Source organism: Excalfactoria chinensis, chromosome 1 (genome assembly GCF_039878825.1).
Source record: "Excalfactoria chinensis isolate bCotChi1 chromosome 1, bCotChi1.hap2, whole genome shotgun sequence".
Lineage (NCBI taxonomy): Eukaryota > Metazoa > Chordata > Aves > Galliformes > Phasianidae > Excalfactoria > Excalfactoria chinensis.
In genome coordinates this window covers 93,277,062-93,297,102 of record NC_092825.1, presented here as the reverse complement: position 1 = coordinate 93,297,102, position 20,041 = coordinate 93,277,062, and the positions used below count along the sequence as shown (strand labels likewise).

Below are 20,041 nucleotides of genomic sequence, written 5' to 3'. Positions count from 1 at the left end.
TGATGGTGAAGAAAGACTTACAGGGCTTTCCTGCTCATGGAAAAAAAAGCCAGGATCTAGAATGAGATCCAAGCATCCCATGGTGTAATGCAGGCATCATGATGCCTGTAGAACATCCCAGTCAGCTGGTGAAATGAAGACAGCTTGGTTTCAAACTGATTTCGGTGTGTGTCAGCTGGTGTCTATCAGCCACCACATTTGTACGCACACAGCATTTGGTTGAAAGACTGCTGGGCTCTCAACCTTTATTTAATGACATGATAGTAACATTGTAATTTATATTTATTCATCTTATTTACATTGGATTTTTTTTTTAACTTTTCTTATCATCTAGGTGATAAATTATGAGCAATGGATTCCACCACGAGCTTACAATCCAAAAGTGTCAAGTAATGGTGAAATGGTGAGTTGCCATGAGTACTGTTCATTTTATTTCAACAGTGGCTGGCAGCCTCATGAAGAACATGCTGTTTTAATATTGTTTCATTTACTGCATGTTGCTTTCCCAAAAGCTGAAAGGTCTTTATCCAAAATCCATGCTTTTAATCATGATATTTCTTTATCTTTTATGAAATAACTTATAATTGCTCTGTGATTTCCCAAGGGAAAATCTATCTTTACTTCTAGTCTGTTAGTTTGACTCTGAAATCATTTTTGAGAGGCTAGAAAACCAGACTGAAATAATGGGGATATTTTAAAGGTCAGGCTGATATCTATGGCCAGAAGTATATGAAAATTAGTTTCCACTATACTTCTCTGTATATTGGCTGACTATGGCCTTACTGACATTTTTTATAACACAAAGTTTATCCAACATCAGTGCCTTTTACAGAGCTAACTCTTTGTACAAATAGAGCGGAAAGTTCTCTATTCCAGTATACTATTTTGATATACATTGTGTGCAGCAGGGATATTACTGATACATTTGAAAAAATTCTGTGGTGCCGTAACAGTAACACCACAGGCATGATAAACATATAGTAATTTTTCTCTTATTGCTATGATACTATACTCGGAACATGAATGCATAACTAATAATGATTAAATCATTGCAGTTCTTTAGGAAAGACAAACCACAAAATCAAAGAGACTTGGCTCTGCCGTGACTAAATTCTTTACACTGAGAAGGGACGTGCTGTGCAAGTACTTTTATTGAAATTAATGCAGTTAGCCCAGGAAAAGAAGTGCTCAACAGGACTGAGATAGCTGGAGTCAAGCCAACAGTCTTTTTCATTTAGCTTTCAAATTGCTGTATTTCTGTCACCAGGTTAATCCTCATAGCATCTCAGTGAGTAAAGATTTCTAAGGTATTTAGAAAGTATTAGGATAAAATAAAAACTGTTTGTCAGATACAATTTAGCACTTTCTGTCCGCAATACATTTTTATAAGGACATTTTAAAAGGTACACTTATGACCATAACTGTTCATGTACAGTTCATGCAAATTATTTGCAACTAAAATGAAGCTTTTTATTTATTTTCTTAGGCAATTTTATTTTTTTACTCATGATGTGACACCATTTTTCATGACTGAAATCCCTTAAGCGTGGAAATAAAGAATATTCTTGTTCATGAAAGAATCCTTTGCTTATAGGTACCTTTACTCCCAAATTGTGTTATAATTACAGAATCACAGAATTGCATGGGTTGGAAGGAACCCTAAGATATTATTGACTCCAGCCTCTTGCTAAAGCAGGTACCCTATTCTGACCCTAAAACATGAAGGAGAAAGAAAGTTAAAAGTTCTTTAAACGTGTTTCAAATCAACAGCTTTTGCAAGTGCAGTCTTATTGCTCTGTGAGCTAGTTTTCACTGTCCCCCATGTATTGCTAAATATCATTCCCTTTCTATAGAGAAAGAAGGTACTAGAAAATAGCATACTCCAAATTAGACAAACAAATTACTTATCCAGTCACTAACACTGTTCTTCCTTCTGTCGTATTCTGTACAGTAGAAACCAGAGATGCTAGCTTCCAGATAACACAGGCAGTGAGAAGAAAATTGCTTGAAATCACAGAATAAAATATAAGCTTTTATCACTTTTATGCATGTTTTTAAGAAGCTGACAGAGGCTGGCCAAAACAACACACCAAAACTATGAGAACAAGGATGATCAGTTCACCTGGTAGTCTATCTACAAAAAATAGTGTTTTACTTCATTTACTCTATGAGTAGGCAGCTAAAGTTCTGGATTTTAATACTTAGGTAAAGCAAAATAAACTGCTATATATTTAAAAGCTGTCCCATCAATGATACTGTATGAGATGGTTTTTTTTCTCTGTAAGAAGGGGAGTTGCTGTATTTAAGTGCATATTACATTTTACTAACAGTAGACTCTACCCAGTGAATGCTCTTAAACTAAAGAGGATTAAAGTCTGCCATTAATAAAATTATCTGAATAGATTATCATTTGTTTATCTTCATGTCTCCATGATGGAAATTCTAGATCATAATTCAAGTCATTGTGTTACTTTTGTATCATTACTTATAAGTGAACAAATGATTATTTCTACGAGAGTTTTTATCTAACTGAGCCATATTAGCATTTTAAACCCATTGTGATTCATTTTGCAAAGACATCTCACAGTAGGAGACTGAAAAATTACACCTCGCTATCTGTCTTCAGATAAAATAAAACTGCAGTCTTGCTATCCTTAATTTGGAGGAGGGGAGAAGGGGCTTGAAAAAAGTCATGACTAATCTAAGGATGTTTGGATTTGGCCCACAGTTGATGATGAATATTCAGAAAAAAGCTGTAAAAGGACTGTAAGCTGACAAAAGCTTTAAGGTAGATCTGCCTGGTCCTTATCCTACAAGATTTTTAAGAAGACAAGAGCTGGTTTTAAACTCAAAGACACTAGATCTTACTGGTCTGTAAAATAAAATAATTAACTCTTCAAATGGCAAAAAATTGAAAGAACCAGGTTTTGTCCATTAACTAGCACAGGATAATATAGGTATCAGACCAACAGAACAGTTCATTCTGAAGATCTGATGCCCAGGAACTGGGTGCACTCTCATCAAGTTTGCTGGTGACAATAAGCTGAGATACAACAGAAAGAAGGGATAGCATCCAGAGGTTCCTGGACAGGCTTGTAAAGTGAGTCAACAAGTATCTAATGAGGTTCAACAAGGCCAAGTGCAAGGTGCTGTCCTTGGATCAGGTAAATCACAGATATATACAAACTGGGAGAAGAACTTGAGAATAGCCCTGCTGAGAAGAGGGGGTGGTTAAACTAAAGGAAGGGATATTTAGATTAGATGTCAATGGAAGCTGTTTGCCAAGAGGGTGGTGGGGAGCTAGAACAAATTGCCCAGAGAAGTTGCGGATGTCCTTGGAGGTATTTAAGGCCAGGTTGGATGGGGCCTTGACCAGCCTAGTCCAGTACTTAATCCAGCAGAAGGAAACTCTGCCTGTGGCAGAGGGGTTGGAACTTGCTGATTTCTTGAGGATCCTTCCAACCCAACGTATTCTATGATTCTATGAACTTGCAAAAGACACTGCAAATATCAAAAAGTGTGTACGTAAAATTCTGCTTCTATCAGTGAGTCTCAATATCCTGGGCAGCCTGCAGGTTATCTTTTCAGCTTCTGGAAAATTCTTGTCTTCCAGTTTAGCTGATACTGATACAGCAGATACTGATACAGCTCCAGACGTAGCTGCTACATTGCAGCCACAATACCTTTGCTGAGCTGCAGACCTACACCTGCCTTTCAGGACTCTCTTCTCTTCTTTTACTGCTCACAAGACCAGTGGACAGCAGGCTCAGTAGATCCCCTATTTCTTGAGAAAATCATACCCTTTGGTTTTCTTAAAGGAATGTAATGTGCCACTAAGAGCAAGGGAGTATAAACTCAAGTGCTATCCATGATGGGACCTCCTGCATTACACACTGCATTTAACCAGAGGAGGAATTGTAAGGTCCTGTCCTTCGGAAGGAGATCAGCATACCTTTGTCAGTGCATGAAACCATATTAATTTATAACAGCTATAATGGTGTCAGCTGAAGTTGAGTGTAGGAATAGATTAATTCATAGTTTCAACACAATTGTCTAGTGACACGATACTTAGTAAATACACATGAAAATGCCATTTGACTTTTTCCTGGACTTCTCTTTCTGCTTATGGAACCTCATGTCTTCATTAAAAAATATCTGTCTCTTTGGCAACTTAAAGTTGCCATCTTTATTGGCAGTTATCTGTCAAATGAACTGTGTCTTTTTTTCTACTGAAATTAACGTACACACTCTACTCTCCCTTATCACTGTATGGATGTAACTTGTAATATATGAATGCTGAGAATTTAGAAGTGCTTCTTGCTGAGGCTCTGCAAAAAGCCTTTAACCCAAATGAAAGCGGAGAAGTGGATCTCAAGATCCACCCCTAAGTAGCCTACCCAATCTACATTAGACTACATTGATGTTAGCTGGCAAGCCTCCCTGATGACTTTGTCTGAAAAGATTATGTCTATGAGAAAGCAGAAAGGAGCTATGATGTGTGACCTAATTGTTGGGGAGAGTGTAATAAAGGTTTCTGCATTCCTACCTTCTGGTAATATCCGCACTAGCACTTAATCACTTCTAATATCACTAAAGATACTTTGTTTAAGAAGGACAAATTAATTACTGATGTAAATAGATGAATATACACAGCAGCTAGTATTGCTTCATAAAGTAGCCATTGATGAATTATGTTTTTACTCACTTCTAGTATATTCACTTTTCCTTGTTTCTAATGAAAATCAAATATCCTATATGTGAAACACAGCACATGACTATGGAAGATAAGTTATTTGCTGTATGAAACGTCTCAAACTCAAAGAGAAGTTCACTGTCAGATTGGAAGATAACTTGAGAAATTTCTAGACTGTTGGATTATTGCAGCCAGAGGGTTGTGGTCAATGGCTGTATGCCCAGGTGGAGGCTGGTCACAAGTGTGTCCCAAAGGAGTCCATCTTGGGACAGGTGTTCTTTAACATCTTTATCAGAGACCCAGACAGTGCACTCTTAGCAAGTTTGCCAATGACTACAAGCTGAGATACAACAGAAAAAAGGGATAGCATCCAGAGGGACCTGGACAGGCTTGAAATGTAGGCCAACAAGAACCTAATGATGTTGGACAAAGCCAAGTACAAGGTGCTTTCCTTGGATCAGGGAAATCCCAGGTATGTATACAAACTGGGAGAAGTGTTCACTGAGAGCAGCTGTGTGGAGAAGGTCATGGGGGTTCTGGTGGACAAAACACTGGGCATGATCCAGCAGTATGCTATTGCAACCTGGAAGGCCAGTGGTATCCTGGTTTCCATCAAAAGAGAGGTGGCCAGCAAAGAGAAGGAGGTGATTGTCCTCTTATACGTTGTTCTTCTAAAGCAAAATCTGGAGTACTGCCTCCAGGTCTGGAGCCCCCAGCACGGGAAAGATGTGGAGTTTTTGGAACAGGTGCAGGGGGGGGCCACAAAGATGATCAAAAGGCTGAAGAAACTCTGAGGTAATTGATCTTGTTTAGCCTGAGAAGGATTCAGGGAGATTTCACTATCTCCTTCCAGTACTTGAGGGGAGCTTATAAATATGTTGGGGACTGACTTTTTACACAATCTGATAGAGGTAAGACAAGGGGAAATGGTTTTAAACTAATAGAGAGGAAATTTAGATTAGCTGTTAGAAAGAAATTTTCTGCTAAAAAAGTGGTGAGGCGATCACAGAGGCTGCCCAGAGAAGCTGTGGTTCCCCATCCCTGGAGGCACTTAAGGCCAGGCTGGATGGGGCCCTGGGCAGCCTGAGCTGGTGGGGAGCAGCCCTGCCCATTGCAGAGGGTTGGAACTAAAAGATCTTCAAGGTTCCTTCCAACCTAAGCAACTTCATGGTTCTGTGATTTATAAGACAAGTGCTTGTTTAATAGAACTTGAACAACCCAAACCTTGTATTTCTCCAGTTGGTTACTATTGTGATGTACAGTGTGTAAACTACAAAGCAAACACTATAAGTTCGATGCCTCTTTTGACTTGCCTTTCTCCTTTTTTTATCTATCTATTCACTAGAAGCAACGAAATGCCAAACTTTTAAAGCATTGTGCAGATCATTAATTCTTTGAGGCTGTGTTCTTGTTCTCAAAATCAGCATCATGTTACTTTTAGTGTTGTGGGTTTTGTTTGTTTGTTTTTTCTGTGAATTTTTAATACTTACTTTTAACATCTTTGTTTTTTTGGCAGGGTACAGAAACAAATGATAAAGCAGAGTCCATGGGAACATTAAAGCGATTGCAGAAATTGGTCCGCACCAAAAAAACCAATACACAAAGCTTGGAGGATGTCAAACATGTTTTGATCCCCCTTAGTAAGTAAAACATCAGATTAGCATTCTTTCCAACATTTGGCAAATGTCACTGTATTGAACATAACTATAAACAATTCTTTCCTCATCTGTCATTCACCACCCACCATTTTCAAACCCCAGCTGAGATGTTACTGTGGTAGCACTTAGTGGTGACATCCTCATGGTGTGAAAACCTGTTTCCTGTCACACTGTCTTGAGTTTTATAATAGCATATCTTGCAAGTGGGAATTTCAGCTAAAGAGTGGGGCCTTCGTACTGAGGACAGTGTTTCCAAAAGGAGTTTCTGGTTTTGTATCGCATTTCATATCAGGAAGGCAAAACTCACAAAAGCAAAGTTGACAGTCAGTGTTCATTCATGTGTCAGTAGCAGCTGGGAGTGCAAAAAGGTCTGCTCCACCAGTCTCTCATCATACCTGATTGCCTTAGGTATGATGCCTAAGGTATGATGTTGGGTGTCCTCCTACAATTTACTGATCTGACTGTGCAGCAGTTCTTTATCTGAATTCATTTTGCCAACATTTATTTAACCATGCATGCATTTGGTACATATGATATTTTTAAACAAATACCAGCAGATGACTTTTAACAGTCTGATTAATTACTACTCCGGTCAAATCACTGTGAAGAAATTTAGATGTGGGATATGTTTCAGTAACTACATTGTAAGTCAAACATAACAGGAAGGAGTGGGAGAGTAATTATCTAGGAAAACCCTCTGAAAATTTCCAGTATTTAAACTAAGCATATACTCTCCACAGCTATTGCAGTAATACGACATCTACTTAGTAAATGTTTTGTATTTGTTGCAAAAACAGTAAGAATTTCCAGGATTTTGAGGGAACACAAATCAACCAGGCAGGGAATGAATCTTGCTGTTGGCTCGGATGTCTTTCTGTCTCCATAGTTATGGTTTTATTTTTTTTTAATGGAGTCTTTGGCTGTTTCATTACACAGAATGCAAAAGACAATATTTAAGAATAGTATGCTATTTTCTGTATGTAATGCAATGTATCATAACAAAAGTATTTGTATTTTTAAAGATACATTAGAAGATACTTATCTTTCAGAAGATGATGAAGAGGCACTAACTTCTTGCATGAAGCTGGCAAAACCTCAGGAAAAGAAAGCTTGGAAAGACAATGTGAGGAGAAAAGAAGAGACTGAGACTAGGACAGAGTTTATTTCTGCATCTTTGGGCCGATCATATACTTCCAAGTTTAGTAACTTAGGAACAATTTCAATCCATTCAGAAACTGAATTTCATTTGTGGAGTGACTGGAAGCCATTTCCTGATAACCAGCTCTGTCCTTGTGATTTCTTGATTTCAAAAATAGAAGAATGGGAAAACTGTACTTGCGCTTCTCATCAGCCACATCTTACAAGTTCCCTAACTGATATGGATCTGCAGTACTCCTGGGTAAGTGGAAGTGGCTCTTTTTGTACTGAAATGTGTAAAAAGTAGAAGCTTTTTTGCTCTGGTTCAGCATTAAAGTGGTGCTGTCATTTCACATGCAGTTGTGAAATGCAATAAATCAGATCTGGATTTCAGGTAAATGGACATGTCAGTCAGAGTAATACCAGTGGTTCCTGTGTCCTGAGATGGTTCACTTTCAACTTTGCAGGCATTGGCAGCATTGAATCAGGCTTTAGATTATTTCGTTTCTCATCAGACACACTGGATTTTTCAGCTGTACATTAAATACTCATGCAGGCTTAGAAAACTTTTTGAAAGTCTGGCGTAAACTGAAGTCAGTAAGGGTCAATGAAACAAGTGGTCTTGGATCAGGCCCCTAGAGGTCACTGCAATCCTAGTAAGGGACACTAGAGTTATTTGGAGAAAGGTCAGAGGCTGGAGAAGTATTGATGTATCTGTCTTCTTGGATCAGGTCAGCTGGTGAAACCTGTTTTTGCAATTACCTTTGTGGCAACAAGTTCTTAGAGATGGATGCAAGGGAGCAGAGTTCGATCTTGTTCTGAAACTGTCTTTCTGAACAGCTATCTAGAGAAGGCTTTTCTATTTCAACTACTGTTGTTTTTTTCTTGTTTTTGTTTGTTGTTGTTTTTTTTTAAGTGCAATTTAAAACTAGAAAACAAATAAAACTTTAGTTGGAGAAATATATAAATAATGGACACTGCAATGAGGTTTTTCTGCCTCTCACTACTGGAAACAGCAGGTCTTATGGCACTGCACATAGTGATGGTAAACACACGGAAAGTGAACGACTGACTGTAAAATATCAGGGAAAAAGCAAACAGACTCCTTTGACTTTACTTTCATTCCCTCATGCCATGCTCCATGGACAGAGATGGTTTATGCCCTGCAATAACACCGGCTCCCAGGAATGTAGATTCAAATCACAGGAGGCAAGATAGCTGCAGGTACTGCCAGTGGGATGTGCAAATGGAGACCTGAGTAACCAGAATCTCATTGGAATCAGTCTCTGGCTCTGCCTTGGTACATGCTGAAAACAGCATTTTCTTTAATGTGTGCTCATATGTCATTGGGAAAGGTACACACACATACATCATTGCTGCAGTGAAGTAGGTCAATATTGCAACCATATTTTTGAATACATTAAAGTAGTCATTCAGCTTTTTTTTTTTTTTTTTTTTTTTTAAATGACGTAGTAGCCCACACAACAAAAAGCAGTACCTGAAAGGTGGGATTTGTCTAGCAAAATGTAGCACGGAAGATTTTCTTGGATTTGGCAGAGAAAACAGAAAGGCCAAAGCATTGACTGATGATTCTGTAATTAGGACAGAGAGAAAATTGTTCCCCAAAAGAAGATGATGAAGGTGCTGCAGTGAAATCCCAGATGGCCTCAGCAGTACAGACTCCCAGGGAGAGCCCTGGAAACAGACTTTTGGGGCAGTTTTGGTAGAAGTAGGTTGGGAGCTGTGAACAAAGACTGCTCTGCTGTGTGTGTGTCCCTGTCTGTAAGTAAGCGAGATTCCCCATAGAAACCAAATTGTGTAAGGAACACTGGACTCCGTCATATGGTTTCTCCTGATGAAAAAAATTCAGTGTCTCAAGCTAAGACTGAATGAAGCCCCAGGGCAAAATGCTAATAGTATGGATGTGTGGGTCAGATTTATGAGAACATAAATGTCAATTCAAATAATTCTATTTCATTTTGCTGCAAACAGTCTGTTAACATTCTCTACCATGATGGGATTTATCCTACCCATGTTACTATTAAGTGCCAGCAAGAGGTTTAGTGTTTTTGTTTTTTGTTTTTCTGCATTGTTGTTTATTTTGCCATCTGCTTTCCTGTTGGACAGTTTGTTTCCTGACTTTAATGTAACTCTGTGGGCTTAGTCTCTTCAGATTTAGATTACAGGCAATAGTAAGACATCTCATTCTTTGCATTTGCGTTCTACCAACTGGCTCAATTGAAGATTATGAAGACTGGATTTTCAGTTTTGCTTTTTAAGAATCAAAAAAGCCAGCATTGATGGTTTTGCTGTGAGAGGATTAGGCACAGAGGATGATGCAGATGTTCTTTCTGATGTTGATTTACTTACTAGTGTAAACCCAATATTTTGCATAATACTTTTTCTGATTCTAAAAGTAAAGCAACATTTCATTTTCTTGGTTGATCTTGGCTTGGTTACTGCTCAGTTTTCTGCTACAGAGTAGATAGCCTGAGGTAATACTGAAATGTTAGTAATTACATCCAAACTTAAGGAAAACAGGACACCCTGGTGTATGTAAGACTAAGGTTCAAGACTTTCCTATTCTCCTAGCAAAATGTGGCTGATTTGATTTGGGGCAGAGGTAAATCTCTAGGTTAGATGCATATTATCTTGACGCATCAACCTCTACAAATCTAATGGAGCCTAGGATTTATAATGCTTGATGTATACATGGTAAATGATTAATGCTTTCCCGTAATCATAAGAAAAAAAAAGGACCTGGATCTCTTAATGAGATACCGCTATTTGGAGAAAAAATAATGAGTGATCATAGTTCCCTTCCCCCAGTTTCTTCCTCAGACTTCTTTCCTTTCTTCCTCCCTAGCTCTTTCCACAGCCTTCCTTATGGCATTTCCATATTGCCAATGTTTGTTTTGTCTAAATCAACAAAAGGCTGGCGGAACTCACCCACGCTCTGTAAGAACAGGCCTGCACTCTCAGCTACAACACTCACCAAACTCCTCCAGCTAGTCATCCTTCGGAGCACACATTAAAAACCTTTGTTAGATCATATCTCACCCATCCTGCCCACAATGAAAACATTTTAGAAGTCTGTATTTCTGGCCTTTAATTAAATACTGAACCAATTGTGCTGTGTTACCATTTTATAGCCACAGTGCCACCATTAGCAGCTCTCTGAAAAGTTAGATTAGACGGGTCATTTTCTTCCTGGACTTTTCAGCTCTTTCAATTGATGATTAGTTAAAATTGTGGTAGAGGCATCACTGTTTTTTAGGCACCATGTGGAATTACTCTTACTGATATTGTTACTTTGTTAAGTAATTTGTAAATAGTTCTTCCATGGAATGTAAATGAATGTATTTAAGATAATATTGGAAAAAAAAGGTAAAAAGAAGCAATTTGTCCTAGATGAAGAAACTACTATTCTACAGGTTGTTTTATATTACCACAGTGTACTGGAGAGAGAAATAGCCTTGTAATTATTGCTGTGGTTTTCTGTTTCAGTAACCATGTGGCTTTTTAGCTCTTCTGATCTGACTTGCTTGCTTTCCAGACAAACCATTTCTCAGCGTCACCCTTTTAACCCTTAGTAGACATCCACATTCTGACACTAATTTCTTTGTTGAAGAAGCACTTTTCTCCTCAGCTCTATTTACTGACATTCTAATTTTTCCAAACATGGCTTACTTAATAGGTCCCAATTCCTGATCCCCTCTCACAGCGTTACTTGCTTGGTATGATTGTTCATATCCTGAACTCTGTACTGTGACTCCTGATCATCATGGCTCTCCAAGAGATGCTGCATAATGCCTGGAGGCCTAGACAGGTTGTTGGATATTTTGTGTACCAGAGATCATCATTTTCTAGGTTGGTGGAGTAGGAGGGAAGAGTATGAATGTAATGACCAGGGATAGAGAGTGCTTTTCTCCAGCAAAATATGCTTAAAAACTGAAAACTGCATTTGACCTGTTCTGCTTTTTGCGCAGCTCAGAGAATGGCCGAGGGATTTCTTCTTAATTTCAGGCAGCGGTTTTCCCTGTGCACTACAACACTACTGTTTTTAATGGTCTTTTTGTCTGCTCAGTTTTCTCAAGCAGTTTCACTGTTTTCCGATCATATTTCCTTCAGTTTATGCCTTTCTGTTGAGAGAGGCCCATACAGAGCTTAGCAAAGTTTTCTCAGTTATGTGTGGAATCATTATTTGGTGCAAATATAGTACTATAAGAATGCCTGGAATACATAAAATTGCATTTCTGAGACACCAGTTTTAATCAATTCCAGTCTTTCTAGCTATTTCAGTACCACTAATAAGAAGTGGTATTTTTCAAATCTGCAGCTCTTGTTCTATTTCAGTGGTGGAACAGGAAGCCAGATCCTCAGCTATTATAAATTCCTTGTTCTGTTGGTGTTATGGAAATCCATTTCACTGGTACCTTTGTTGAGGCTCAGTCTTTGCCCAGAAAAGAAGCAAAGAGCAGCTGAAAGGGTGGCAGGAAAGCAGTCAGGACCATGGTGGGTGTTCAGCTGGTAAGAGCTGTGGCTGAGACCTGAAAGAGAACAGGACTAGTTTTCTAAGAAATGAAACTGTCTCCAGCTGCTTCTCTACCGTATCGTCACTTGTAAGCCCCCATCAGGTTTCCTGTTTCTTTTTATGACAGTGTACCTAAGTTCAGCTTCTACTATGATGTCCCCATCAGTGCACCAGCTCAGCCTCTTACCTTTTTTAGTTTGCACCTCTCTTGAGGGCTGAAAGATAGCTAGAAACCCCTCGGTGTTCCCCAGGCTGATAGACAAAAAGAATATTGCTACACCTAAATCTATCATGTGGTTGAATTCAAAGGCAATCCATATTTCCCGATTCAAACCATGTCCCATAGCTTTGTGAAAGGTTGTTTTGAATTTTAAGCCCTGTGAGGAGGATGAGGATTGAGATATACTTATATGTGTCTGTTCAAGGCAAATGCTTGTGAACTTGGAGTGGCACTGATTGGAGAAGAGTCAAGATCCATGGCTGAAATTTCACTGTTTACTTTTCTTAGAAATATTAAGCAAAATAATAACTTACCTGAAAATACATGAATAGTAATGAAGTTGAGAGCTCTCATTTTTCCTAATGTCTGCAGTCTTTCCTGATAACTGTAGATCTCTCATTTCCAGCATCTATGGAATCTTACTACATCTCCTATCATCAGGAGCTTTATTTAAGAAAATGTTATACCAGAAAGTTGCTAAATATTGTATGGATTGCCTCAGTACAATACACAGAGTGAAAATCACCTCTTAAAGTGCAAGGAGGACTCATCCCTCAGGCTTTGTACGTGGGGGAGGGGAGTCTGGGATGGCATTACTTAGTATTCACTCTTCCGGCCTAGCTATAGTTGCATCACTGAGCTGTTGGTAACTGTGGTCCTACCTTATATTTTTAATACCTTACTGAAATTTTCATAGCTATGTAGGGAATTATGTTACATTTTCTGTTAATCTTAGAAGTATATGTATCCTACTACTAAAAAGCTTAACAGTTTCAAACTTCCTCTTCCAAATATTGCTGGGTTCCTCTGTATGTTTTGATAGGTAGTACTTGCTAGAGTATATATGGCTAAATGAGAATTAAGCGAATTTATTTGCAGTAAGGGTACTTTAAGATGCCACAGCATCTTTAATATTGTTTCAGATAGCTGCAAAAGAGCATTGTACTTCACCTCAGCTGATTTCGTGGTGTTGCTTCCAATGTAGCTGTTGGGTAATGCAGAGCTATAGCTGGAGAGAGAAATGAAAGGTTATTTTTGATTGCTGTTGTGCATAAAGTATGAAGGGAAATGTAATTGTTAAAAGTGCAGGAAAAATTGTGCATTTCATATATTTATTCTTTGTAAATTGCATATGAATTCATAATAGGAAAATGAAATGGTACCTGCTTCATGAAACATGATTAAGAGTCAAAATATAATTAAACTAAGTGCATTTTTTGATAACCAACTGTCTGATGAAAGGATGACTTCCTGTTAGCATCCTTTAGAGTTGCCAAAATGATGCACTTTTCCATACCAGGAGAAAATTAGATGTAATGCCTGCCTGCTGCTTCATATACCTATGCTATGATAATATTATCCATCTTGCAGATCACTATCTTCAGTCAGTCCAGTATTTTATAAATGACATTTTTCTTCTTTTTTAGTATTAAAAAATATTAAAAGTTGTCCCTTCTTCCCATACATCAGACACAGACAAACAAAGTATTCGTTACTCTGCTTGAGCAGTGTTCCTATTGAAAATCAGCTGCTGTAGTCTGTATTCTGGTCCTGTGCTGTGCTAATGCATTAGTTCGTGATGTTGGCAGGAAGGTTGCCAGCGATGAAGCTATCATGTGCCTTGAGATCTACCCAATACTGCAACTTTTTAAGTACAGTCTATTTGTAAAATGAACTTTTACTTCTGCATAGATTTACTTTTCAATCTTAAATTTCAGCCCAATTTTGTGCTTATTAAATTGGTGAAAAACTTCCATTCTGTGGTCAAAATATTAAATCTTCATTAGCTCAGCATACCTTATAATTAACTAATTTGGTAGGGATTTGACTGAATGTAGGACTAAGCAAGCCACAACCTAGGATGACTCAAGGATCCTTATTTGCCTTGATTTACAAGAATACATAGCTGGTAGGTGCATATAAAAATGCCTTATATTCCTTGTCTACTTCCCCAGCTAATGTAAATGACTCCATGTAGGGAACATTAATTTTTTGGAACTACAAGGTTGGCTCAGGAGATGATTATGTTTCCTGGCTTGTTGTGTGAGTGTTGCTTGGGCTAGTTATTCTAGTAAGGTAATACACCTTTTTATACTTTAAAATACTTTGCAAAAGGTTATTTCTGAAATAAGCTTTTCATAAATTACAGGAAGTTGGCTCTGATTTTGCCTCCCTCACCTAGAAGTGCCGGTAATGTTGCGTGATACCAGTGCTCAGCAGTAGCATAAATGGACAAGCAAGGATTTTCAGTGCCAGAAAGACATTAAGATTTCCAGTGCCGCTGCATTATTAGAATAACAGTACAGGGGTGCTTCAAAAGTAATACCTCCTATTTTATTATGTCAGCCCATGACATCAGAGGTGGATGTTGGTGGTATGGCAGTAGAGGCTGAACCTTCCCATCAATATTCCATTACATGTTGTTGCTGTGAGACAGATGGCAGCAGAGGGGCAGTCTGAAAGAATGCTGTCTGATGTGGAAGTATGTATGAAGCAAAGGTGTATCACTGAATTCCTCCATGTGAAAAAATGGCACCCACTGACATTCACTGATGCTTGCTGAATGTTTCCAGAGACCAACCAGTGGATATGAGGGCAGTGATACAAAGAGTGGTACATTTCAGCAATGGAGACAGCAGCAGAGAACTTCCACTGGTACAGATCTTTACAAGTGTGGCATGCAGGCTGTTGCTCATTGCTGGTGAAAACACATAGCTAACGATGATGACTGTGTTGTAAAAATAGTGTTTTGTAGCTGAGAATTTTCTTTATCAAATAGTGCTGTTGTACTCCTTGTATTTGCTGTTGTTTCCATGGAAATAAATAAGAGGCATTACATCTGGAGTGACCTACCCATTTTAGAGTCCAACCAGAGGAATCCTTCTGTTGTGACACTGTCCAAAAGCAGGGCACTTTTTGCATAATTTCAAGCAACTTGTTAGAAACTGAAAATGGAATTTGAATACTGGCTTTTTGTCCAGCTTTGAATAAGTAACTGTGAGTAAAATAAAGAATGGGTCCTGAAAAATAAGGTTTGAAATGAAACAGTTGCTACACATTTCCAGTTCTGCCATTTAAATATGATCATTAAAAGACAGAGACTGGGTTTGTTTTTTCCAAAAAGTAGTCAAAAAATAGTTACTTCTATCTGAATATTATTTTGAAAGGAATTCACCTATAATAATGAAATTTCTGGACTGACTTTCTGTAGATGTTTAATTGATTGAAAAAGTTCACCTTTGCTTATATATGGAGAAAATGAATTGGAATCTTTAACAGCATAATTCTTGTTGGAAGTACTTACACTCTAATCCATTTGAAGAAATTCGGCTGACAATTTTTCATGAAATAACCAAATTAATTAGGTAAATGACATGGAAATTCTTGTTCACTTCTGCTTACAACTTACGCTTAATCACATAGCATAGGAAATGGCAACAAATAGTGCATGGGAAGTGGGAAAATCAGGAGTTCAGATAGAGGCAGGCAATATTGTGTATCTTTATGGGTTTTCGATATTTAATCCTGGGTTTTGTAGGTGTTTTAAAACACAATTTCCTTTCTCACAGAGGATCTTTGCTTCCTAATTACTGCTGTAGAAATTAATCAGTGCAACAATACGGGAGTACATGTGGTCTCGGTTATTGACTGTTGTGTTAGTCACTGCACTAGTTTGTAGGGCAGTTCACAGATACATGCAGATGACGGCTCACATCCTAGAGATAGATTTCTACAAGTGGAAGATGGTGAAATCAATTGATCTGGATGACATTTTAAAATAGCCAGGATGTTATTCACATTTTTCAGTCCAGAAGCCTTGAAGTCAAACTCCTAAAAGTTTGTTTGCAGTTAACGTTCACTGAAATTTTCAGCATGTCAAATCACAGGGCCAAGAACTGAGGAGTACGACAGTCAGTCAATGTGAGGTAAACAGGTAGTAGTGACAAACTTTCTTAGCATTTCACTAAAAACTAATGATGAAATAAATCTATATTCCAGTACTCCATAGCAGCATTCAGCTATCTTAACACTGTGAATCAAGATCCAGTTATTAAGGATGTAGAAGGATGTAGACAATGCCAGTTTAATTCCCCGCACTTCTACGACCTCCTGTGTGATATTAGACAAATAACATGTCTGCCTCAGGCTTTGCTTGGCAAATGGAGACAGCATGTTATTCTACACATCAGATGGTTGTTGCACCAGCAAGAATGCACATTCCAACTTGTGGCACAGGCAGTAGTTCAGACTCTTACACCTCCGTTCAGATCCACCCTTTGCACTGAATAAATCAGTGGAGAAAATATGGTAAATAATCACATTATTAAAAGTTCATCATAAAACAAATGTGCAAAGGAGTGAAACTGAAGTTACCACAAACAGCAGTTAATTCTGCTTTCCCTAAGTCCTGCATTCTTGGTTTTGATTTTTTGTTTTTTGTATTTCAATCTAATGCATTATGTTACCTGAGAGTGCTTTTTTTTAATACATATAATTCAGGTTTATGGAGGCGCTTGAACCCAAACTTGTTTCAAAGATTTCCTCTCCAGGAATTCTTGGTGTGTAGCTCAGGGGAGCTTGTAAGCAAATCATGGAGCTGCTGGAGGGTGAAATTTCATCTCTTTTACATCAATTTCTGCTTTCATTGGCAGCAGCAGGGACAAGGAGATAGAAAACACCCAGAACAACTTGTGTGGAAGAAATAACAGGGATCACCTAAGCAAAAATAAGAAGTAATTAAAAGACTCCTGATTTGCAAGGATTGTGTTTGAGAGGTCATACTCTGTGGGAAAGTGAGAGGGGAAGGAGTGAATAATGCTCTGAAAACAGTTGAGGTTGGCAAAGGGAATCCTGCAGAAAAGTAGGGGTGTTTGTGAAGGGGCAAAGCATTCCATCTCTCTCCACATACCAGAGGTCTGGAGATATCCTCCCCTGCACATTCCCTCCTCTCCCCAAAGACAAGTTATTGACACATAGGTCATTACCTCATAGCTACTGAGTACTGTGACTGTCCCTTTGAGTGCTTTTGCCAACAGACAGCCTGAGATAATACACATTATCTCAGATCTTAATGAAACAAATGTAAGAGAATGTGCTTCATCTCAGTGAGTGGTTAAGACCATTTTTCTTCCCTGAGAGTGAGGCTTAGCTGGCCTGGGGCAACTTGCTCAACTGTGATCATTCAGCCTGAAGTATCCCATGAAGACCTGAGCAAGACAAGCAGGACAGTAACCATGACTAGCAAAGGGAGAGATCACCTGGTGGAACTCCAGCAGGAAAAAAAACCTCCTCTTCTGCATGGTGGAGCTCAGCGTGACTGCAGCTTGCCCACCATGCATCACCCTTCAGTGGAGATGTGGCTGACAGATCAGGTGAACCATCTATGCCTACCAGAGCAGGAGACAGAGATCCCTGTGGTGAGATACGGGTTTTGAAGTGAGAGCCATGGGCAGAGCTGCCCCCCACCAGCTCAGGCTGCCCAGGGCCCCATTCAGCCTGGCCTTGGTGCCTCCAGGGATGGGGCACCACAGCTTCTCTGGGCAGCCTCTGCCAGTGGTTCACCACCCTCTGAGTAAAGAATGTATCCCTAACGAATAACCTAAATTTATCCTCTTTTAGTTTAAAGCCATTCCTCCTTGTCCTATCACTGTCAGGTAGTGTAAAAAGTTGGTCCACCTCCTGCTCATTAGATTTATATGCATAGCGAATTTGTCTTTCATTTTCTAATTTTTCTTTTCACCCACTTGAAGCTATGTTCATGAAATAAAGGAGAAATAACCCTTTCTTTGGTTAACGAAATGAAAGTGAAGCCCTGCAATGGAATGCCACCCTTTATTCCTTTTCATGTTATCATCTGAAGAACCATCCTAATGCTGTGATGGCACAGCATCTTGACATTCTGTCGTGAGTAAAGAAACTCAACAGAAGATGTTTACTAGTAAAAGATGGCTCAAACTACAGAGTTTCCTGACAGCAGGCTGCACATTACAGTTAGTCAGAATTTACTTTTGTTGATCTTGATTCTAATCAGAGATAGGCAGACATCATGTACATACCTTGAGAAAATCCCCTGCTGCACTGACAATGCTGATGCATTAAGCTGGTCCTCTAAATGCTGAATGAAATATGTCATGTTTTGTGTGAGAGATTAGGACAGAGAGCCTAAATTTATTTTTATATCTGTTCCCTATATCACAAATCTCATATTTGAGCTTTCTGAATAGATACACAAGGCAACTGTCATTCTTTATCTGTAAATGTGTTTCTGGGAGGCTGAGCATCAGCTGAATAATTATAAAACAGCAGTTGTATAATCCTGCAAATTATGTGGGGTAAAATGTCCTTGTGTCTGATTAGTAATCCCAGTGTTCACTAACAGAATCCACTGAGATGTCCCAGGCACAAATACTGCCCTGTAGCTTTTAGCTACAAATTAACACTGACTCTGAGAAACAGCATGCAATTCACAGACGTGCCTGAACCCGCAGTAGCAGTGTCTTGCCACTTACTTTATATAATTCACAGACTGTAAACTGTGCTCTGCTTACAATAAATGGTACAAGAAAACCACCAGTGACTCACATATTTCTGCTGGAAATTACTACATAGATGCTGGATAAGCCTGTAGCTGTTTTACAAGATACCAACCTTGCTGACTCTGAGTTTTCCCAACAGGACTACCTGGAAGATATAGATACAACTTTGGCTCTACTCTTAAAAAGATAATAAGAAAGGGATTTGTTCAATAGGTGAAACCCAATCTCCTTGAGAATCCTTCTGTCAGAATAGTATAGATTTTTATTGGTGTTAGCGCTAACCTGACATGGTGCAGGTATGACTGATCTGTTCATCTGCTGCTCATACAAGATGATCTGCTGGGATCCAAGTTTGAGATAAGCTCTTGGTGCTTCATTTTTCCTTTAGGCCAGGTGATACTGGGAGCATGCCAAGGATGTTGGAGGGCCTGACCACGAAACATCTTTTTTTTTCTTACCCACTAGGCACAGCTTTTTGTACTAGACATGTCTTTCAGTTCAGTGGAGCTTTGGTAGTGATGTTCTACAGCCTGTCCCTGCCATATTTCTCTGTGACTCCATTGACCTTAAAGGCAAAGGATTAGCATAAGAAAAGAAAGAATTGCAAAAATATTTTTTTTCAGGAAGAAAAGGAGGCAATAAAGCAAATTCTCAGCTACAAAACACTATTTTATTATTATTATTATTATTATTTGCATTCTGACCACCACTAGCTATGCATTTTTGCCAGCAGTGAACAAAAGACTGCATGCCACACTCATAAAGATCTGTACCAGTGGAAGTGTTTTTCTGTTGCTGTCGCCACTGCTGAAGTGTACCACCCTTTGCATCACTGGGCTCGCATCCACTGGTTGGTCTCTTGAAACATTCAGCAAGCATCAGTGAATGTCAGTGGGTGCCATTTCTTTTTGCACAGAGGAATTCAGTTACATGCCATTGCTTCATTTGCATTTCCATGTCAGATGCCTTTCTGTCAGACTGCCCCTCTGCTGCCTTCTGTTTCATAGCAACAACATGCAATGGAATATTGATGGGAAGGTTCAGCTTCTACTGCCATACCACCAACATCCACCTCTGATGTTGTGGGCTGATATAATAAAATAGGAGGCGTTACTTTCCGAGCAGCCCTTTAGCTTTGCTGAATAGCCACTTTATACAGGTTTCATAAGAATTATCATACTTAGTACAGGAAGTGAGTGTTCTTGATATAGTGTCAGCCCTCTGCCACATGGAGCGTGTAAGCTTAAAATATTTTTATCCTGT

At 38.9% G+C, this 20,041-nt stretch overlaps 2 protein-coding genes across 2 annotated transcripts in view; both read left to right on the top strand.

The window, feature by feature from the left end:
- Window positions 1-6,341, top strand: part of LOC140252968 (putative uncharacterized protein ENSP00000383407) — a 34,059-nt gene extending 27,718 nt beyond the window's left edge. The window contains exons 6-7 of the mRNA XM_072338291.1: window positions 335-403; window positions 6,210-6,341. Coding sequence (XP_072194392.1) covers window positions 335-403; window positions 6,210-6,341 — 201 coding nt within the window. The remainder of the gene's footprint in view (window positions 1-334; window positions 404-6,209) is intronic.
- Window positions 6,342-7,406: 1,065 nt separating this feature from the next.
- LOC140259248 (SAM domain-containing protein SAMSN-1-like) overlaps window positions 7,407-20,041 on the top strand; it is a 49,332-nt gene continuing 36,697 nt past the window's right edge. The window contains exon 1 of the mRNA XM_072350372.1: window positions 7,407-7,750. Coding sequence (XP_072206473.1) covers window positions 7,430-7,750 — 321 coding nt within the window. The 5' untranslated portion in view covers window positions 7,407-7,429. The remainder of the gene's footprint in view (window positions 7,751-20,041) is intronic.